Source organism: Salvelinus fontinalis, chromosome 22 (genome assembly GCF_029448725.1).
Source record: "Salvelinus fontinalis isolate EN_2023a chromosome 22, ASM2944872v1, whole genome shotgun sequence".
NCBI classification, from domain to species: Eukaryota; Metazoa; Chordata; class Actinopteri; order Salmoniformes; family Salmonidae; genus Salvelinus; species Salvelinus fontinalis.
Window position 1 is genome coordinate 4,548,462 of NC_074686.1, and position 23,872 is coordinate 4,572,333.

The 23,872-nt window shown below is 41.3% G+C and overlaps 1 protein-coding gene across 2 annotated transcripts in view; it reads right to left on the minus strand.

Moving 5' to 3' along the window:
* The window catches only part of atp9b (ATPase phospholipid transporting 9B), a 52,910-nt gene that overhangs the window by 26,757 nt on the left and 2,281 nt on the right, over positions 1-23,872 (minus strand). For both annotated transcript variants that reach the window (XM_055875962.1, XM_055875963.1), the window contains exons 2-11: positions 23,045-23,218; positions 20,179-20,329; positions 17,248-17,361; positions 16,959-17,067; positions 15,527-15,585; positions 15,196-15,247; positions 12,865-12,959; positions 11,108-11,188; positions 9,961-10,036; positions 8,510-8,586 (exon numbers count right to left, since the gene is read on the minus strand). In XM_055875962.1, the coding sequence (XP_055731937.1) occupies positions 8,510-8,586; positions 9,961-10,036; positions 11,108-11,188; positions 12,865-12,959; positions 15,196-15,247; positions 15,527-15,585; positions 16,959-17,067; positions 17,248-17,361; positions 20,179-20,329; positions 23,045-23,218 (988 nt within the window). The remainder of the gene's footprint in view (positions 1-8,509; positions 8,587-9,960; positions 10,037-11,107; positions 11,189-12,864; positions 12,960-15,195; positions 15,248-15,526; positions 15,586-16,958; positions 17,068-17,247; positions 17,362-20,178; positions 20,330-23,044; positions 23,219-23,872) is intronic.

Sequence of the window (23,872 nt, forward strand, 5' to 3'; positions counted from 1 at the left end):
TTTTTGCACCTCCTACACACTCACTTTACAGAATTCAAAATTACAATGATTGTCTTTCAGAATTTGTAGTAGGCAATATCAGTGGGTTTTGTGATGAATGAGCCATCTGATTCAATGAATGATGGAGCACAGTTGGCATTTTTGCCCAAAATTTCATTGAAGATACTCCAGAACTTTTTACTATCATTCTTTATTTAATTTATAGTATAGTTTAGTTTTTTGTTAACAAAAAAAACATTGTACAGCATAAACACATTGAGTATGACATCCAGACATATCCTCCAACATAGCACACAGTCAAATAGTATCTCACTAGCTACATTACAGAACTAAACGGGTTCAAGTCATCAACTCCCAGTCTTAGAAACAACCATACAAATAAAAAGGTATCCAGCTTCTAGAATTTTTGTTTCTACAAGTGATCCTAGCAAGCATTTGTTCATAAGATGCTAACCTCCAACATTTATTCTATCCACTGTTTCAGAGTAAGTGTGGCATGACCCTTCCAAATTCTAAGGATTACTCTAGCTGCTGTAACGATATCGACAATGATCAGTGCAAATTCGTTACATTAAGCAACTCTGTTCTATCGCCCAAGAGACATATCAGTGAAACGGGAATTGGTATCCCCGACCTTTCCTCCAGATATTTCAAAACATCCTTCCAGAAAGGTAGTACATTCCCATATTGCATGTAAAAATGTCCAAGTGTCTTTTTGGCATTTCCAACACAGAGAAATGTTGGTCAGCCCCATCTTACGAAGTCTTAGTTGGAGTCCAATAAAACCAACACTGCAGTCGGAAATTATTCAGACCCCTTGACTTTTTCCACATTTTGTTACGTTACAGACTTATTTTTAAATTACATATGTTTTCCCCCCTCAATCTATACACAATACCCCATAATTTTTTGTTGTTGAAATTATTGCAAATGAATTAAAAATAAAAATGTATATCACATTTATATTAGTATTTAGTACTTAGTTGAAGCACCTTTGGCAGCGATTATAGCCTCAAATCTTCTTGGGTATGACGCTACAAGCTTGGCACACCTGTATTTGGGAGTTTCTCCCATTATTTCTCTGCAGATCCCCTCTAGCTCTGTCAGATTGGATGGGGAGCGTTGCGGCACAGCTATTTGCAGGTCTCTCCAGAGATGTTCGATCGGGTTCAAGTCCGGGCTCTGGCTGGGCCACTCAAGGACATTCACAGATTTGTCCCAAAGCCACTCCTTTCATTAAGGATCTCTCTGTAAATTGCTCTGTTCATCTTTCCCTCGATCCTAACTAGTCTGACAGTCCCTGCTGCTGAAAAACATCCCCACAGCATGATGCTGCCACCACAATGCTTCACCATAGGGATGGTGTCAGGTTTCCTCCAGATGTGACGCTTGGCATTCAGGCCAAAGAATTGGTTTCATCAGACCAGAGAATCTTGTTTCTCATGGTCTGAGAGTCCTTTAGGTGCCTTTTGGCAAACTCCAAGCGGGCTGTCATGTGCCTTTTACTGAGGAGTGGCTTCCGTCTGGTCACTCTTCCATAAAGGCCTGATTGGTGGAGTGCTGCAGAGATGGATGTCCTTCTGGAAGGTTCTCCCATCTCCACAAAGAACTCTGGAGCTACAGTACCAGTCAAACGTTTGGACACACCTACTCATTCAAGGGTTTTTCTTTACTTTTACTATTTTCTACATTGTAGAATAATAGTGAAGACATCAAAATTATGAAATAACACATATGGAATCATGTAGTAACAAAAAAGTGTGTTAAATCAAAATATATTTTATAATTTAGATTATTTAAAGTAGCCACCTTGCTGACAGCTTTGCACACTCTTGGTATTCTCTAAACTCTAGGTTATGGTCAACACTATTTTTTCCAACAGGTCGCTAAGAGCTGGCAGCAAGCTTATAGGTCTGCTGTTAGAACCAGGAAAGGCCGCTTTACCACTCCTGGGTAGCGGAATAACGTTGTCTTCCCTCCAGACCTGAGGACAAAGACTTTCCTCTAGGCTCAGATTAAAGATATGACAGATAGGAGTGGCTATAGAGTCAGCTACCTACCATCCTCAGTAGCTTTCCATCTAAGTTGTCAATGCCAGGAGGTTTGTTGATCGATAACAATTTTTCCACCTCTCCCACACTAACTTTACACAATTCAAACTTGCAATGCTTTCCTTTCATTTTTTTAATGCATGGATGCATCACTGTTCGTTGTTGGCATTTCCTGTCTAAGTTTGCTCACTTTGCCAATGAGCCACTACACAGAGAAGGATCGATTGGTTTCAACAGAGAGACAAGAGAGAAAGACATCTACGCGTAAATATATTGCATTTCTAATCCAAATGAGCGGTAGGGTGCTAAGTACTCTGGTTACTGTGAGCGTAATTTCCAAATGTATGTACGATAGGTTGACCCTCTGTCTCTCCATCTTTCCCCACCCCCTTTCCATTGTGTAACAAACCATCATATCGTGTCAGTACACTAGGGACTTGTCATTTAAGTGTGTATGGGTATTCTGTGTTATTACTTCGTTAGTTAATAAATAAACGATTAAATCAATGTGTGTGGTACTGAATATTCAAAACGATTATGCGATGTTCAGAATGAGACTGATGAGGTAATAATTAATAATTGACTTATTGATGTAAGAGATATCTGTATATCTTTAGAGTTTAAGTCGGGAGATAGTAACTCGTTAAACAACTCTTCCCGTGGTGCCCCAAATTCCTAATGAGTTAATTGTTACATGAATAATTTAAAATCGAGTAACAATTAAACATAATTAGTTTGATTCGATAAATAACAGTCATCAGATTAATGATAGTCACGTCATGACACTGTTACTCCTCGCAGTTCCACATAGGGCAGGTCACAGGGAAGATTGAGGTTTTTCAAACAGCAGGGATGTAGATAGCAAGTAGCAGTAACATTTCTTTGCCGTTACAAACTTCTTCCTCTTCATTGCCAGTTCCTTGGACAGGTCCGGGAAAAAAGACAGCTGACCGAATTCCCACTAAAAGTACCTTGTCCCGGACTGTACATCGTAGGAAGCGGATGAGAACCGTTCTCGGGGGCCTCTTCTCGCCAGGCATGGTTAAGCTGCGATGGGTTCATTAAATTTCAAATGTGCCTTTAGTCAAATCCTAATCTTTCTGCGATGATTTTCTGCATACACAAAATGTATCCACCGCTAGCCTCACTCCCCTCTTTCAGATTAACCAATCTCACCCTATTTCTCCTACAGTGGGGCAAAAAAGTATTTAGTCAGCCACCAATTGTGCAAGTTCTCCCACTTAAAAAGATGAGAGGCCTGTAATTTATCATAGGTACACTTCAACTATGACAGACAAAATGAGGAAAAAAAATCCCAGAAAATCACATTGTAGGATTTTTTATGAATTTATTTGCAAATTATGGTGGAAAATAAGTATTTGGTCAATAACAAAAGTTTCTCTCAATACTTTGTTATATACCCTTTGTTGGCAATGACAGAGGTCAAACGTTTTCTGTCAGTCTTCACAAGGTTTTCACACACTGTTGCTGGTATTTTGGCCCATCCCTCCATGTAGATCTCCTCTAGAGCAGTGATGTTTTGGGGCTGTTGCTGGGCAACACGGACTTTCAACTCCCTCCAAAGATTTTCTATGGGGTTGAGATCTGGAGACTGGCTAGGGGATGGGCTATTTACAGATGGGCTGTGTACAGCTGCAGCGATCGGTAAGCTGCTCAGAGAGCTGATGCTTAAAGTTAGTGAGGGAGATATAAGTCTCCAACTTCAGCGATTTTTGCAATTCGTTCCAGTCATTGGCAGCAGAGAACAAGAGGGAAAGGCGGCCAAAGTAGGTGTTGGCTTTGGGGATGACCAGTGAGATATACCTGCTGGAGCACGTGCTACGGGTGGGTGTTGTTATGGTGACCAATGAGCTGAGATAAGGCAGAGTTTTACCTAGCAAAGACTTATAGATGACCTGCCAGTGGATCTGGCGACGAATATATAGTAAGGTCCAGGCGACGAGAGCATACAGGTCGCAGTGGTGGGTCGGAAATGTATATACACCTTAGCCAAATACATTTAAACTCAGTTTCACAATTCCTGACATTTAATCCTAGTAAAAATTCCCTGTCTTAGGTCAGTTAGGATCACCACTTTATTTTAAGAATGTGAAATGTAAGAATAATTAGTAGAGAGAATGACTTATTTCAGCTTTTATTTCTTTCGTCACATTCCCAGTGGGTCAGAAGTTTACATACACTCAATTAGTATTTGGGAGCATTGCCTTTAAATTGTTTAACTTGGGTCAAATGTTTCGGGTAGCCTTCCACAAGCTTTCCACAATAAGTTGGGTGAATTTTGGCCCATTCCTCCTGACAGAGCTGGTGTAACTGAGTCAGGTTTTTTTTATGGCGGTTTTGGAGCAGTGGCTTCTTCCTTGCTGAGCAGCCTTTCAGGTTATGTCGATATAGGACTTGTTTTACTGTGGATATAGATACTTTTGTACCTGTTACCTCTAGCATCTTCACAAGGTCCTTTGCTGTTGTTCTGGGATTGATTTGCACTTTTCACACCAAAGTATGTTCATCTCTAGTATACAGAACCCTTCTCCTTCCTGAGCAGTATGACGGCTGCGTGGTCCCATGGTGTTTATATTTGCGTACTATTGTTTGCACAGATGAACGTGGTACCTTCAGGTACCTTGGAAATTGCTCCCAAGGATGAACCAGACTTGTGGCGGTCTACCATTTTTTTCCTGAGGTCTTGGCTGATTTCTGTTGATTTTCCCATGATGTCAAGCAAAGAGGCAGGTAGGCCTTGAAAAAAAATCCACAGGTACACCTCAAAATGACTCAAATGATGTCAAGTAGCCTATCTGAAACTTCTAAAACCATGATATCATTTTCTGAACATTTTAAAGTTCTTTAAAAGGCACAGTCAACTTAGTGTATGTAAACTTCTGACCCACTGGAATTGTGATACAGTGGATTTTAAGTGAAATAATCTGTCTGTAAACAATTGTTGGAAAAATTACTTGTGTCATGCACAAAGTAGATGTCCTAACCGACTTGTCAAATCTATCTTGCCCAATCTGTGTTAGACGAAGCCTACATAACCAACCCATAAAGTAAAATTTAACAACCATATATGGCCAGCTATGTAAACTTTAACATTGATTTATCCTGCAATAGATGTCGTTCAATTGGTAACATTCATGTGTCTCTTCTAACGCCTCTTAAGGGGAAATTAATCTAAAAGTAATGGAACGTTATCAGATTACGTTACTGAGTTTGGGTAATCCAAAAGTTACCGATTACAATTTGACAGGTAACTAGTAACTAACAAATTACATTTAGAAAGTAACCTACCCAAACCTGGTTACTAGCAAGTTATCGATTTCATTTACCTTGTTTCTTAGGATACATATGTTGTGGGCATTTTTTTTGCACTTTTCTGGGATTATTGATTGTTTTTATTGCTAAACTGCTAGGCTCATCAGAGAGACATGACCATGATGGTTGTGTTTGAGCTGATAGTGCAGGGTGAGGTGTACACAGTGGACTTCCTACGAGGGCAAACCGCCTCAGTGCTCAGGTTCATAGGCGCATGATTACTGCTGACAATAGCTGTAGGATTGACAGAGGCATTCATATAGAATTATTCCTTCATATAGAGACAGCAGGCTCCCTAGTGTATGAACTTATAAAGCTAGGTACTGATAGGCAAATAATGCTTAAGCCATTTCTTAAGTCTCACTTTCAAGAGAGGACTTTTTTTTATTTTTTTTATCCCCTCCTAGCATAATGAGTTCCTCAACCTTATTACGTCAAGGGTGAAAAACACGGGAATAATCAGGCGAAAGTCTCCACCACAGTCTTTTATCATGCAAACCGTGTTGTTGGGCAGAGATGAGTTTCTTGGTGGCACTTCCTGGTAAACCATAAACTGCATTGTCACAAACCTCCTTGAATACCACAGAAAGGAGCCAAAAAAAGAGAAAGTTCCCATATTGAAATGGCTTTTCCCTTCAAAAGGTCCCAAGTTTTCTTTTATTTCTCAAGTACATCGCTCAGCCAATGGAGCATGTGGGAAAATGATGTCAAAAAAAGAGGTGCCCTTCCCCTCTCTGGCAGGGCTCGCAGCAAAGCACCGAACACAGAGGTCTTTCATCTCCGCACCATGCAAACAAAAACAGCAAACCATAACATCTCCCCCTAAATAAAGGAACTTGGATTGAAAAGGGGGGAGGAGGAGGATGGGGGGGGGTGTATATAAAGCAGGTGAATTCCAGTGCTGCTAAGCCCCTACCAGCCCCATTCCCCAGAGAACTGAGAACACTGAGAGAGCAGTGACTGACTTATCTGCTGTAGTTAAACCCCCGCTGTAGAGGGGGGTAGAAATATCCTCCCCACCCCAGTGCCTCACTACATGGTTCATGCTTGAGCTATTGAGAAAAATAGGGGGTTTGGTAGATTAAAATTAAGAAAAATTTAAGACAGAGGACACAGTTTAATGGCTGAAAAGCAAAGGATACCCTTTTGCCTGAACAATGGACCAACCTTCACTTTCTGAGGCTCGCTGAGGATCAGATGAAGTCACTATTCATTCAGTCAGGGGGGGGAAAGGACTCAATTACCTCAACCTAAAGATGCTATCAATGAATAAAAGTGCATATTTTACTCCATTCATCCCAAACCCATTAAAAGTGAAAGGAATTATTTAATCTGGCTGCACGGCTGTGTTTGTGTGAAATTTGATGATGAATTACAGCCCTGAGACATGCATATTCATTGAGCAAAAGCCAAAGAATCCTAACACTAAGACCATGGCAAAAATAACAAGCAGGTAGTATAATCAGTAACATTCCACATGATTGTGCTTAAAAGAAAAGGGAAAAAGACAAAACAGAGAAAGTATTTCAGATCTTTTTGTATATCATGTTAAACATTCTAGTAACTGCCAATGTGCTCTGTGAAGCACCGGTGGAAATAATAAGTTCAGAAGATCTTGCATAAACAGGGTTCGATGAGGAACAGACGTTGGGGAATGTCTCACATCACAGAATGTTGATGTTCTGTTCAAACAACATCCAAATAAAAAGAGTGAAGCTACACCTGATGTCCTGTCACTCAGATCAAGTGCATTGTGCTGGCTTGTGTCACAATAGATTATGAGGCAAAAACCTTCTTGTGACTTTAGCCACACTGTATTGACTTTCTCCCCAATCTCAGTCTCCATATTGGCACTTCTGACATCTCCTTGAAATATTGAATTCCTCTCAGCCGCGGAGCTTACACAAAACACTGTCCCTTGCTGTTCGACCGGCAACATCAGGGATCTTATTAAAAGGAACTTGTGTCAAAAAATGTCCATAGTGAGGAGTGTGTCAACCAACAAAAAGGTTAACACAGAAGAGTGTGGTTGTGGCAAAGATCTTTAGGTAAGAACTCTATATACATATCAGTGCATGCCAGAGATATTCTTCCTTCTACTGTTGCCAAAACAGTGCCAGACAGCGGGATCTAAATCGATAGCCCTCTATCAGCTGACCCGCGTCCATCTAATCTGAAGATCTTGGGTTTGAAATCTTATATTTAGAAACGCATTTCCATTAATCTCCTCGTTCTGGGGAGAATAAACGCTCAATGGGGATTCTGCAGGATTAACTTTGTGCTGAAAATGTAATTTAAATCCTGGGTTGGTTCATTTCCCTCCAGGTTAATTAGCATGGGGGTGACCTTTAGAATTGACAGGTCATCAGTGATTGATTACTGATTAGAGAAAGGCAGCGGAACGGAGAGAGGAGTTTTGTGGTTCTCAATGCTGTACGGGCCTTGAAACTTTTGAGGCTTATAATCTTACAAATCTGTCACCACTGAAATTTTATAAATGGTATGACAACATTTCAGTTTTTTTGTAGGTGCTTACTGTACATCATTAATGAAGGGAGCCTTAAAGGGATACTTCGGGATTTTGGCAATGAGGCCCTTTATCTACTTCCTCAGAGGCAGATGAACTCGTGGATACCATTTTTATGTCTCCGTGTCTAGTATGAAGGAAGTTCGAGGTAGTTTCAAGAGCCAGTGCTAACGAGCGTTAGCGCAATGACTGGAAGTCTATGGGTGTCTGCTAGCATGCTAGCAGACACCCATAGACTTCCAGTCATTGCGCTAATGCTAGTTAGCAATGGGTATGTACTAGCATGCTAGCAGACACCCATAGATTCCCAGTCATTGCGCTAACGCTAGTTAACAATTGCGCTAACGCTAGTTAGCAACTTCCTTCAAACAACATGCAGACATAAAAATGGTATCAATGAATTCATCTCACTCTGGGGAAGCAGTTAAAGGGCCTCATTGCCAAAACCCCAAAGAAACCCTTTATATAAAATAGAGAGGTTATATTTGGTGTAACGTTATGGGCTATCTGTCCATACAAGTCTCTTACACAAAAGCACATATAAAAACACACACAAATCTGCAACTTCTTTCGGCCTGTACACAAAAAAAACCTTTACCTTATTCTTGGGCGAGGACGTGTTCAGTACACTCCTGGTCTCTTTTCCTGTGTAGATCACCACCCCTATCACTGTGCCTGTCAAACAGAGAGACAGGAAAACAATGCTGCTCATTAACTGGAACACACACACATTTCAGACTCATCTTTGTCAAGTAAGCGGGCGGCAGGTAGCCTAGTTTTTGGAGCGTTGGCCTAGTAACCCGAAAGGTCGCAAGATCGAATCCCCGAGCTGACAAGGTAAAAATGTGTCGTTCTACCCCTGAACGAGGCGGTTAAACCCACTGTTCCTAGGCCGTCATTGAAAATAAGAATTTGTTCTTAACTGACTTACCTAGTTAAATAAAGGTGTAGAAAAATAATGCAAAGTGCAGAGAGCGGCTATGCTCTATGCTTGTAGCCCCACAGACAGAGACAGAGGTTTAATGTGCTAGGCTCCTGGTCCCTGGCCGGACTCTTCCCATGGAAGCAGCTCTTAAAAGCCAATCGATACTCCACCATCTTTATTTGCAGATTCATTAAGGCACCCTTATTACAGAAGACGAATGTGCCATTAATATTAAATGAGCTTAAATGGGAGAGCAAGACCACTAATAAACTTAAATACAGCCCATGCAATCCCCCAACTAAAAAGGCTAAGAGGGAGAGAGAGAGGGAGGACACGACTGGGTGAGAAAAAGGGAAAAACTGTGAAAGATTAGGTGAGGAGGAGAGAACATTCAGTGAACAAACAAATCAAATGTAATGAATCACCTTGACTGAAGATAAAAGGGCAAAAATGTGACACATGGTTTTGGCACAGACGAGTTTTCATTTAAACATGTGAATAACTCACAACTTGACTTATCACACCTGATAGAGCAAAACCGTGATCATCTGAGGAGTGCTTTACCAGTCCCAGACAAAGACCTAAGTCTATCGAGTGTCCTTCTGATGAAAGCCAAGGAGAGTTATGTGGTGGACAATGACAAAGCCTTACAAGAATGATGTCAGAGGTCTAAGTTAGGTGTGTGTACGTAAAGGTGGGTTGGGGGCAATAAAGGATGTGGGTTTTTGTGTTCAAGGTCAGGCCAAGGGAGAGAGGGACACCGCAGATCAATGGTGTGGAGAAGATGACAGAGAAAGCGTCAAACACTTTCTACTGAGACAACTGTGGTGTGGCTTAGCAGGCTGAGGTAGGAGAGGTAGGAGGAGGTAGGAGAAAGTTACACACTAAGCTCACACCTTTAATTGAAATGTATTTACATCTCCCATTTCCACAGCATTGTATCTCACTACTTGGGTTGGATGGAAAATGTGATTCCAAGTCATAAACAACTACACATCAGAAATGTCTAGATAAAGCTTAATTGCAAACTTCGGATGCAAAATGAAAATTAAGAGTTTACCCATCTTGGCCTTTGACAGTAAGCATATCATAAACCACACAGTTGAGAAGTTTTTTTAACTTACCAGATGCCACAATAGTGCTGGCCCAAAGGGTGTGGTCAATGCTCAAACTCTCATGGATTTGTGGGTCACCGTCTTCCTAGAGGGGAAAATTCAAAAATATGTTTATCTTTGCTCAACATTCAAGTAGTAAAAGGTTACTTTATAGGGTGATACCTAACCACCCATCCTTAGACGGTGCAGTCAGAATACCAGACTGCCATTCAGTACCATAAGCACCTGCTATCATGGGTCTGAGCTACAAACTGTAGCTACATACTCCCTTATCGATACTTTCACTAGATGTGGCGATAGTGGGGAAAGGCTCCTTTAAAAAGAGTCCTGGGGGGGGTTGCAGATGAGATTTCAGTGATACATAAGCCCCCAGAGGGCCTCGTTTCAGAGTAGTACCCCCACCCCCGACGCTTTTAAATAAAGACGTACACTGAAAACAGCTCGAGTCAGAATGAGTGCCCGAGGCCGAGGCTCCGATTTCAGCTCAAATTGCATGCCTGATATGATAACTATGATACCCAAGCGCCCACATCCGGTCAATTCATTAAAGCAGGGGAAAAGGTGCATGAAAAATAAAATGGCAGGTTGGCTGAACGCTCGCCCGCTCTGACATTGACATCATTTCCCACATCGTTCTCAGTCCAACCACTGAATGTAGAAGTAGGGAACACAGAAAGAAACAAAGCTTCATATCCGTCTTGAGGAAGGAAAGCCTCATAAATAGGTACGTTTAGTTGAAGGGGGCCAGTGGGAATGGCCGGGACTAAAAGTACACGTTATGCAAAGGAAGGCCGCGGAGCAGAGCGGAGGATGAATGAGAGCAGAGGAAGTGCTCGCTCACTAAGCCTGGTGTGTGGCCAAGAGTGAAGGCGATACACAAAGCCCCTCTGTGTTGGGGCTCTACTCTCTCTGGGGGCTGCACTAATCTGCTATTAATAAAATAAAATAAGTGAAGGGACGGATGGAGGAGAGCAGGGAGGACCTTCCTGTGATGTCAGCACCAAGCCTCCTGGAGATACTGCTGCTGCTCACACTATTCTTTATTGTTGCCATTTGTCAACGTGGTATATCCCTTTGTGATGTTGATCCTATTTTTGTGTTCATGTCATGTACCTTTCACATTTGTTTGACAGTGTGACATCAGTGAGCCACTTACCCTTGTGAAGTTTCCCTCAAAACTGTGGATGTCCAGCTGAGGCTTCTGGGCATAGACATAAGCATTGATGGAAAAGAGGTCCTGAGAGAGGGGTAGAAATTACCTGAATAAAGTAATCAAGTAAATCTTTCACTTCATTAAAAAGCCTTCCTAACTCTCCCAGAGAGAGAGTATCAAAGGGTCAGGTCAGGTGTTGAAGAAACCTGTGAGGTTTGCCAAAGATAACACCTGCTATAAAAGGATGGGATTATCATGTCAGCGAAAAGAAGTGTGTGTGTGTGCGTGTCACAGTAAAAACAACCCAAAACTATAAGAAATATGTAACTGCAAACACACATACAGTACAGGCACTCCCTTACGCTCTTCTATTATCCCAACCCCCTTAACTGTATCAAGCTGGGGGCTCCTGAGTGGCGTAGCGGTCTAAGGCACTGCATCTCAGTGCTAGATGCGTCACTACAGACCCTGGTTCAATTCCAGCCTGTATCACAACCGGCCGTGACTGGGAGTCCCATAGGGCGGCGCACAATTGGCCCAGTGTCGCTAGGGTTGGCCGGGGAAGCCATTTATTGTAAATAAGAATTTTTCCTTAACTGATTTGCCTAGTAAATAAAAGGTTAAAAAGCGCCATTTCAGTTGTATGACCTGTCGCCGATCTTACTGCAGACCACTCCCCTTGTGGAACAGAATTGATTGTAAACATTAAATTATTCAGACAGGCTGCCTCTATGCACCAGGTACCCTCAGTTATGCTCACATAGTGCTCTCAGGGTGAGAACATGGCAGTGAGGGACAGATTATCTTACTCAGCCCCAGCGCAGAGCTGTTGCCAATAGATGCCTCCTACTGATGAAATACAGACTCTCTAGAGCCAGACACAATAGAGGCAGAATTATGTCACTTTCTGAGACACAGTTGCAGCAAGTGTCTTCCCACATAGACTAAATGTCTCATCAAGATAGGAAACGAAAAAGGAAATGAATGGGGTTCCGAATCAAACGTTCAAATAAATAATGTGCTTATGTGGACAAGAGAGTTTTATGAGAAAAGTGTATCTGAAGTTAGAATTTGTAACCTCGATTAGTAATCTGGTCAAATAGCGATACTGAATTATGTTGTTTTCCCCCTCTGTCCAACAAATTCAATTCACTCTCAAGTGTTATTGGGTGAAAGGTTATCCCTGTATAAAGATCATTCAATCATAACACATGGGACATATAACTAATAAAATAGAACCCAGCAGCTCAATAGACCTCATCAAATTGACAGAATATGATTTGGTTAACAACTGTATGGATCTTTTGAAACGCTTGTCACAATTCACTGAACGTTAAAATTACCCCACAGCCTTCTAAAAATCCTCCTGTTACAATAAGTAGGGAGGATGGGTTTGATTGGGGCAAAAAGTAATACTACAATGATTGCCGTCCCCCATCGACTGGAAACCTTATATGGTAATGAAATCATCCAGTTGACTTGCTGAAACTTGAATTCTGTGGTCACATTAAGTAGTGACAGAAAAACAAACATAAATCTGAAGTGTTTAGTATCATCTCATCGTAGAGAAAGAAGGTACTGTGTTCTAGGTTATTCCGGCTGTCATGAGGATAAGGTTTCCATGCCACATTAAAAACAACCAAATACTGACAATAATGTTTTTAATAACACAAAATTGTTAACATAATATAAATCACTGAATATAACATGACATTTGTCAGTTATATTAGTCACATACTGAGAACAGGTCATGTACATACCCCCAGAGCAGGTAGTCTGTGTGTGCAAACAACAGCAACTTTCAACTTCCAGTCTGTCTCTCCGTCTAATTGGTCCGTCCTGATGAAACATGAACCTAGAAAAACAAAAAGGTTTACAGTAGGTATGCTTTTAATCCCTCATAAAAAATAAAAAAACTGTGTGTAATCAGAGACGTTTGGGTTTAGTCAGTACCTCAAATATGAAAGATATGCAGTACAGTGAAAGAAAATGTATACATATCATAAATATCAGTTCTTAGTCCGAAAGTATGAATGTACTAATGGCAAACCATTACAGTATGGCTGCTTTCAACATGTGTGCACTGCACGATATAGAGCCATGAGAAAACCACTTAGCCGTCCACAAGAGCCTAACAAATACTTAGAGGTCATGAACTGTATGGATCTGAGGTAATATTCCATATGAAACTGATGGACGAGGACGGCTATTTGACAGAGAGGTTAAAGGGCAGCTTTAAATGGGCCCAGGGGGTTAAACATGATGGAAAACATATCGCTGAGGATGATTCATGTCTCCTTACCCCCCCGGCTGCTATGGTGACTCTGCTCACACAGCACCACTGAGATGTTGTGAGGGCATAAAGACATCAGTGCTCCCTGCGAGGGCATATTGGCACATATGAGATCGATGGAAATTATGTCCAGAGCCTCTATTTCTCCTGATACCTCTCAGAGAGGAGCCCGAGACCTGATGGGACCATTGATTCATTGATATTTAAATCATCAGTCACTGGAGGAGTCTGGGATATGGTTTCCATTCCCCAGCCAATCAGCTGATGGTAGAGAACACAGAGGCCTCTGATGAGACGAGTCAGTAATACCACACGGAGCTCAATACTGTCCCTTATCGTCAGTCAAAGGCTCATTTCACTCATGCATTACATTCTGTAGTACTGTATCTATAGTAAAATCATGGATTGATGTTGAGTTTCTTTTATTACTTCTAGTCAAAAAGGTGGACATGCTTGTTTTATTGCTTGTAATTGCAAAAATTGTTAAGATTTTGATTAATACTGTACTTCCGTGGGCAGGGTTTTTCATTACACATATAGGTCACAGGACAGTCCCTAAATCTACGATAAATCATAATCTGTGTTTTCTGGACAGAGAGCCAGATCTAGGGTAAATCCTGCTACTTTACTATAATGTGACAAGAGAAGATTATTTAATTCTGTGAGGACAGGCTTTGGCAGTACTGTATTTGAATATCTAATGCTTTGGGAATTGGAACGTGTTTATATCAAATACATTTTATCACTATCATAACTGTAAAGAATTTGTTCGGGTGTTTATCATTCCCAAATCCGATATCTGAATGTTCAACTCTTAATTCATTCTACAGTACTTTTTTCTAGTAAAAGTTGTACGAAACTCAACTTTACATTTCCAGAAAGGTTTGTTTCAGTGAGCTACAGCTGAATTAGATAGAAAGACAAGGTGGGATATTTGAACTGTCATGACTTTACTTTCTCTGCTCTATTGTATAACCAAAATTGCCCGTAAATATTAGTCAAGATAAACAAGACACGGAAAGCATAAAGTTACTGACTGGATAATGTAATAACACTCCTATAATTGAACAATCGCTTCCCCTAATCATTTATATAGACTACATAACTTTGTCTGTTAATGTCAAACTTTATTATCTACACTATAAATGCACAATGTAAAGTGTTGGTCCTGTGTTTCATGAGCTGAAATAAAAAATACATTTAAATCACAGAAATTCTTCATGCACAAAAAGCTTATTTCTCTAAAATGTTGTGCACAAATTTGTTCACATCCCTATTAGTGAGCATTTCTCCTTAGCCAAGATAATCCATCCACCTGACAGGTGTGGCATATCAAGAAGCTGATTAAACATCATGTTCATTACACAGGTGCACCTTGTGCTGGGGACAATAAAAGGCCACCAAAATGTGCAGTTTTGTCACAACACAATGTCACAGCTGTCTCAAGTTGAGGGAGTGTGCAATTGGCATGCTGACTGCAGGAATGTCCACCAGAGCTGTTGCCAGAGAATTTAATGTTCATTTCTCTACCATAAATTGCCTCCAAAAACTCATTCTGATTGGCTGGGCCTAGCTCCACTCCCTTGCCCAGTCAAGTGAAATCAATTGATTCGAGCCTAATTTATTTATATCATTTGACTGATTTCCTTATATGAACTGTAACTCAGTAAAATCATTGAACTTGTCATATGTTGAGTTTATATTTTTGTTCAGTGTAATTACACTGATGGTATTTGTTGTGCTTTGGGAATGCTGTGTTTATTCCATGTTACAGACACTTTGAGACCCTACAACCCACCAGTCTTCTCTGATGTCCTTAGAAATATCATATCTGCAGGGATCCTTTGGTTCTGCAACAAAACATTATAATGAGATAAAAACAGAAAAAGATGAGGTGAGAATTAGCTAGTCAACTAAGGCCACTAAGTGAGCTTCGTATGGTTGTCAAAATGTTAGCGAGCGCAGTAACAGTAGTCCTGGGATATTCCTGAATAATTGAACAAGGTCACTTCCTTGACCAGGCAGTTACAGTGATCCAGTCATATGAATCACTTAGGGCCATATGATACTCGAACACAAAGTGAATTTACAGGATTGCAACATTGCTCACAAGAGCTATAAAGACCAACCTTTTCAACTATGATGAGGTCTCCAACTTGTATGTCAGAACTCTTCACTTGAACTTTACCTGAGGGAAAAATAAAGAGAACCAAGATCACAAATGTCTGTAAATAGACAGAAACACAGAAAGCAATCTCTAAAGTGTCTCCTTTACAGACACATTGACTGTAGATTGACTACCTCATAAGACACACTATGAATGTTTAAACAGAGGTGAAATAAAATGCATGTATTGATCTTTGGTCGTTGAAAATGATGCTGACTCTTAAAACCACAACCCTGTTTTTTTTCTATCATTCTTCTTCTCACTCCCTCAACTTTGAAGAGATCGATTACCTTGCCCATGCAAATGTAATACCCTTCTGTTTTGATCCCCGGTCTGAGGCATAGACAAAAACATGGGCACACCAGGTCACTCTCAATTATATCCATTCAATACCCTCTTTCCGACACAGACACACACTAGACAGACACACTAGACAGACACACTAGACAGACACACTAGACACACTAGACAGACAGACAGACAGACAGACAGACAGACCAGGTGTGGGAAACTGTCGACCCGCATTCCTTCTGTGGGCCGCGAACCAATTACAACAAACAAAACATTTATTCATTTATTTTTGGGGGATTTTTTGGGGGGGGGGGGGCTCTTGAGAGTTAGAATAATAGAATACATGTGCAATTTCTAAATTTGATGCACAACCAGCAGTCACTCAATTTGCCCAGGTCATTTTTTTGTTTTTAGATTGGTAAGTTAGTATAGTGGCCAGCTATCTAATCGTGTAGTAACCATGGTCGAATTACCGACTGGGGTGGGGCCCACTGATCATCAGTTATCATATTAAAAACGGAAAATATTTGCTTCCACCCTAAGGCAAAATGTGTAGAATTGCAGCGAACTTGCTTTAAAAAAAAAAACACACATTTTCTCTACACCCCATGGAATTTCAGGAAACTTACATTTTGTTATCATTGCTGTCACGAGGGCGGCCGCTAAAACGTTTTGCCCGGAAGGTGGGGGGGGATGTGTGTACGCAGACCCACGAGACCCTGGGTTCCGTTTTTTTTTGTGGCCCCCACCCAAGTTGCCCATCCCTGCACTAGACACTGACACTTCTCTGTGTGAAACTGACATCGCTCTCCAGTGTCATGGATATCACACTAGAGGATTTCTTCACACACACACACACACAACTGTTTGCAGTCTTGGAAAGAAATCAATGCAATTAAAGCAAGTAGAATGACTTTCGTTAGAATGCAGAACCCTGTGAGTGTTGTTCCTTAAATTGCATGGGGCAAGCTTACGTACAACTACAATGTCACTCAGCATCATGTGACCAATCAATTGTGAACAGAGGAGTAGCCATTTCCACAGCAGTTACAGTAGTATCTTCATCCATACAGAGGAGGAGGGAAAAATGTTTTGTTATGAACCTCGCACTGTGAGCTTGCTGTAGAGCTGGGAGTTCATCTCCTTGTCCCTCTGGTACCGTCGGACCTCGTCCACGGCCTCACGCACCATTGTAACAGCCATCACAAAGCCCTGGGTGGCAGAAATAAAAACACACAGTTGACATTTAACACGTAACAAGTACTGACAGGATGTAATTCAAGTGTGTTCATATTTAGGACTGGGACAGCGTCAGTTTTTGTGTTCAAAAACACAAAGGTTAGCCTATAGAAAGGATTCACACTAATCCTGAAAAGTGAAAAACACATTTACCAGAGGAGCCCAGTAGGTGTACAAGTACCCTATTTTTAGGTCTGGCACGAACTGGGAGCAGGCCACCACTAGAAAGTACAGGTTCAGGAAGAACTTGAACTGCTGGTAGAGAACCTGAGAAGAATAAGAAAATGAGTGAATATCTGCACTGAAGAAAGAACGCAGACAACAGTCATAGCACACCGGATGGGTTAGATCAAATCAAACCTTGTCACGTGCACCTAATACAACAAGTGTAGACCTTACCGTGAAATGCTTACTTAGAAGCCCTTACCAACAATGCAGTTCAAGAAAGAGTTAAGAAAATATTTACTTAATAAACTAAAGTAGAAAATTATAAAAAAGTAACAATAAAATAACAATAACAAGGCTATATACACAGGTCCTAGACTTGGCGCTCCAGTACCGCTTGCCGTGCGTAGCAGAGAGAACAGTCTATGACTTGGGTGACTGGAGTCTGACAATTTTTGGGGCTTTCCTCTGACACCGCCTATTATATAGGTCATGGATGGCAGGAAGCTTGGCCCCAGCTTCTTTGGGCACAGAGACTATGGTGGTCTGCTTGATACATGTAGGTATTAAAGACTCGATCAGGGAGAGGTTGAAAATATCAGTGAAGACACTTGCCAGTTTGTCCGCGTATGCTTTGAGTACACGTCCTGGTAATCCATCTGGCCCCGCGGCTTTGTGACTGTTGATATGTTTAAAGGTCTTGCTCACATCGGCTACCGAGAGTGTTGTCACAGTCATCCGGAACAGCTGGTGCTCTCATGCATGCTTCAGTGTTGCTTGCCTCGAAGCGAGCATGAAAAGGCATTTAGCTCGTTTGGTAGGCTCGCGTCACTGGGCAGCCTGTGGCTGGATTTCCCTTTGTAGTCGGTAATAGTTTTCGAGCCCTGCCGCATCCAACGAGTGTCAGAGCCGGTGTAGTAGTATTCCATCTTAATCCTGTATTGACGCTTTTCCTGTTTGATAGTTCGTCTGAGGGCAGAGGGATTTCTTATCAGCGCCCGGATTAGTATCCTGCTCCTTGAAAGCGGTAGCTCTAGCCTTTATCACTATGCGGATGTTGCCTGTAATCCATGGCTTCTGTTTGGGATATGTATGTACGGTCACAATGGGGACAACGTCGTCGATGCACTTATTGATGAAGTCAATGACTGAGGTGGTATACTCCTCAATGCCATTGGGTGAATCCTGGAACATATTCCAGTCTGTGCTAGCAAAACAGTCCTGTAGCGTAGCATCCGCGTCATCTGATCACTTCCGTATTGAGCGAGTCATTGGTCCTGCCTGCTTTAGTTTTTGCTTGTAAGCAGGAGGATAGAATTATGGTCAGATTTGCCAAATGGAGGGTGAGGGAGAGGTTTGTATGTGTCTGTGTGTGGAGTAAAGGTGGTCTAGAGTTCAGCCACGACTCGGTGAAACATAAGCTATTACAATTTTTAATGTTCCATTGGTAGGATAGTCTTGATCGTATTTCATCCATTTGGTTTTCCAATGATTGCATGTAGACCAATAGAACGGGTGGCAGTGGGAGTTTACTCACTCGCCTACGATTTCTCAGAATGACGGGGAGTTGGGTCCGTTCCCGAGAAACCAGTATATCCTCCTCGCCGGATTCGTTAAAGAAAAAAATATTTGTCTAGTTCGAGGTGAGTAGTCGCTGTTCTGATGTCCAGAAGCTCTTTTCGATCATAAGAGACGGTAACAGCAACATTATGTACAAAATAAGTTACAAACAACGCAAAAAAAAATCATAAAATAGCACAGTTGGTTCGGAGCCCGTAAAACGGCAGCCATCCGCTACGGCGCCATTTTCACCTTGAAGTGGAAAAAGATACAACAGCTCTGCTCTTACTTGTTACACATTAGCCTGTGTAGGGATGGAAGGAAACAGTGTATTTTTATGTTCTCTCGTTAATTACATTGAGATTTCACTTTGCAGAGACACAGAGTGTTCCCAATGGCAGCGACGGGCACGTCCTGAGTCTGACAGAATAATCTATGAAGCAGAGCAACAGGTTCAATAACTGGGCCTAAGTAAGGTGCTCATTGTCTTGATAGTACTGTATTGTGTTTGTCTAAAATCAGCCTTTGTTTCAAGTGGAAGATATTTCCAGGGGAAAGTGCACGAGTAGATGTGTCAGATGGCACACACGACACAACACACACCTGGGACAAGTGTCACACAAGAGTCCCCTCCCGGGTGTGGTGAATCGACCACACTTTACAGACACTGTCAACTTATGCGTGATACTTCTGTGGGGAGTCTGAACTTCTTTAGTAGAGCGAGTTCAGATCAGAGATGCAGGAAAGATGTGCTTTCAAAAAGATTGCCATATGACTCCCAATGGTCCCACAGATAGCCAAATTCATTTTTTTTGTAATGATCACAATGATGAGCGCTTGCTTCCAGTCCCAGAGTATTAGAGCCAATGGGATCAATGAATGACGCTCTATAGTAAATGAACTCCTTGACCTTTAGGATAAAGCATACTGCTGAACCATTTAATAATTCAAAGTGTAGGAGAAAAGCAGAGGGTTTGGCTCAATATGGATGAGAATATGTACGTTTCTGAGAGACAGTTGACATTTTATGACTCTGGCTGAAGGCCAGTCTCTTCATCATGAAGCCATTTGGTAAATAAAACTGAGCTTTTGTTGATCTTAAGCTTTTTCTTCAGAGTCAAAATATGTTGGAAACCTAACATTACACCTCAGTTCGTGACAGCAATTTGTTGTTGTATACATTTTTCTAAATATATGCCGGAATTGTATGCACCCTGAACTATTATAAATTGATACATGACACATCTAATATAAGTTTGTAATAGGTTCATATTTTGTCCTTTAGAACGACACATTTCAAATATGTCTAAAGAGCATCCTGATAGATAAGCTAACATTCAGCACTGTGTGTAAACTCACCCCAGGCACAAAGGTGAAGAAGTTGTACTTCTGGTTTTTAATGGCATTCTTGGGGTACCTTTCCTCACACTTCTCCGGGTGGCCCAGCCACACTGTCCGGGCTTTCAGCTCCTTCGTCCTCCGACACATACGAGCCAAGCAGTCACAGCAGCTGAGGGACAGAATGAAGAACGTCATCGCCGTCACTAAGAAATGTGCTGTGAGAAACAAGCCACGGGTGACGACGTCACGGGGATCCCTTATTTCCAGTGAGTAGTAGTCCAAGAACAGAAGAAACAAAAAAGGTGTTCCAGCCAGGTAATCCAAACAAAAGAAAAAGGAGAAAGAATGACATCTTAAGAAAACATAATTGGAGTTTAACTACATACGTCCCAAACAAGGTTTTTGCTCTCACGGTTATCTTCAATTAAAACACAAACACCTAAATAAATAGCCTAACACTAAACATGTTTTGTTCAGACGGCCTTCCTCATGGACGGCCTTTGTAAATTTCTGTTTAAGTGTGGCATCACTGCTATGGAAATAGAAATGTCAGGTGAGCTACCAAAGGAAGTTGCGTAATGTTTACAGGTAGATTTGACAAATGTAAAGAAACCTCTAGCTATGGAACGGTTACTTTACACAATTATCATGGGATGTGTACTGTATTACTGGGGTTAAGCCTGGATACTGCAAAGTAGAGACTAGTACAGATTCTTCCGTACACATTCACATTCTCCCAGAGCAGGCTAGGTCTCTCATCGTTCATAGCATCGCTGAGGAGAAACAATGTGGCGGTCCAGCCTGCTAATTAAATCCTAAGCCATGTCACTGTTAATTAGATCTACTGGATTGCTTTGACACAATTTATAACAAAGCACTTTTAGCACTTTAAATGAACTGGAAAGGTTAGGAACACTCCAGGGCGGATTTCCCATGTGAACGTTACGGCAGCCAGACTTCATGGCCAGCTGAAGAGACAAGTCAAGTCCCACTCAAGAGCCAGACATATGGAATAAATGCTTTTTAGGACATTATGTAATAATTGCATATATTGTCTACTCCATAGGTTCTTTGTGAGTTTTGCCCGAGGTGGCTGAGTGGCACTGGTAACATCCAGAGATTAGCCATTTCCCATGCATCTGAGTCTACAAGAGGTTGCAAAGAGGCCAGAATATCAGTTTCAGTACAGTCTCTGCAAACACATTTGACATGCATAATGGCTACTTCATAATGGCTGAGTGATGTGGACTGTGTGTGATACAACTGCTTGTCTTTAGACAACTAGCTAGTGGTAGGGATAGCTAACACATATGGGTCTATATTCAGATGCATCTGGCTAGGCCTCTGCCCTAAACTCTGGCACTAGAGAGAAGAGAAAGTCTGGCCTCATGGTGTACACCGTCATGCTGATTGCCTTGGCATTTACACTCTTTAAGCACATTGGCAAAACACAAAACAACATAAATCAACTTTGAAAAAAGGATGTGTTTGTGTTGGCTTCTATGTAACCCCTCTCTACATGCCACCGTCCAGATTCATAAGTGAGATTATTTGCTCAAATGAATACTATTTAAATAATAGGACATTTGAATAAGCAGGGGTTATTCTGCGTGAATTATTTGTGTTTTATAATCCTCGGCTAAGCATACATAAAATTACTGGAAAGCATCAAACTGGTCAGCTGTGAAAAATCCGATTTGTTCATTAGGGAAAAGATCAATACGCAGTTTTGGGCTGGAGATGCACCACTGATAACCAAACGACACTGAAAACGTAATATTCTATCAAATTCCTACATAAACATTGCTCAAAGTTATTTGTTTAGCATTAAAATATCCCTCTTCCATTTGTTTACAAACCTTATTACATTTTATTGGTGTTAGTGCTGATAAAAATGGTATTTTAGTAGAGGACAAAACCCGTCAAATAAATCATTAGCTGGATAAGCCGCATTGTATTGTTTGACCTCAAAGTATTTTGGGACTGGTAGTGCGTATCGAGGAACTCAACCAAAAACATCCCCTCTGCTCACTTCATGCACAGCTACCAGTGCGTTGGAAATCCAAACGGAGCTTCTCTGGCATACAATACAAATATACCAATAATGCCCCCTCCCCTCTTCCCCAACACACACACTTTGGGGCAGGGAATGCCAATATTTTTGTGATTTGAACTGAAGTCCCTAAAATTACATTATCATATAGGGCTCCCGAGTGGTGCAGTGGTCTAAGGCACTGCATCTCAGTGCAAGTGTGTCACATCCGGCTTTGGTCGGGGTAGGCCGTAATTGTATATAAGAATTTGTTCTTAACTGACTTGCCTTGTTACAACATTTTTTTTATTTTTTTTTATTTCTTTTTTTATAAATAAACAATTTAAAAAATATATAGTATCGCTCATCTTTCAATAAAGCCACTGGTTGCTTGATGAAAAAACGAATACCTTTCGAGACCCCCTGGATGACCATGGCTGAATCCCAATTCTGCACCCTCCTCCCAAAGTGTGCACTTACACATTCAGGACATGGATTTAAAAGCATTGGATTTGTGCAAGCATTAGCTAGAGGAAGTTTCCAACATTGTTAAATCTTTGACAGGGAGTGTGCAAGTCAGGAGAAGGGTGGAGAATCAAAATCAAAGTTTTTGTCAAGTGCGCCGAATACAACAGGTATTCACCTTAAAGTGAAATGCTTACTTACAGGCTCTAACCAATGGTGCGGGGAAAAAAGGGATGTGTGTGTGTGTGTGTGTGTGTCGGTAAGTAAAGAAATAAAACAACAGTAAAAAGACATTTGAAAAAAGAGTAACAAGGTTATATACAGACACCTGTTAGTCAGGCTAATCGGGATGCAGCCCAACAGTTAGTGGTTCCACTTCCCGCCTACCTGCCACAGAGGATCTTCCAGCCTCCCATGAGTAGCCACCCCAGCCCTCTCTGTCTCTGGTTGGCCCTGGCCCGAGGCAGGGTGTGGTAGTCACTCTCATCATTCTCAAAACCTTCCTCAGACATCATCAGGGGCATCTCGTCCAAGTTAGAGGGTTCATCTTCTAAAGAATACCTGGAAAGGAAAAACAATAAGCTTTACTGTAAATACTAATACAGCTGTATACACAAGTTAATTTCAAGCAGGCACAGATACTAACAAACCTGCAGTGAACATATTGACAGAAGAGACCTTACAGCAAACGCATGTATGCCTACAAAATACAGACGTTTGATCACTGGGCTTGTTGTTACAGCAAAATATTTACAAAAACAGGAAGGAACTCATGGTAAAAGTGAGAACTTGGGAACTAACAATAATGAAGACGAGGGCAGAAAATTCTAGACAGTTGTTTACCCAGACAACAACAAAGGCCTATCAGGGTGAGGATCTGTATTGATTGCAACCTTAAAGCAGGGGAACTTGAACATTTGTCAGTTGGTTTCACTGATTCACTACCGCTCTGATAAAGAAAAGGTTCAATTAATTCATTTGCTGACACATTCCTCCTACTTTATTGCATTACATCGATTCAACTGGGCCACATTTGTCACTTAACAAATAGGATCCTAGCATCCAGATCCAAACATGTATGGACCCTAACAGTCTTGATGCATGTAAACTAATCTCTACTGCATTTTAAAGCTTTAATAATCGCTGATGTAGGAATGAAAGACTACTGACAAATATAATTAAGCCAGGTTGGCTTGGTTCCTATGTCCTGGAGTA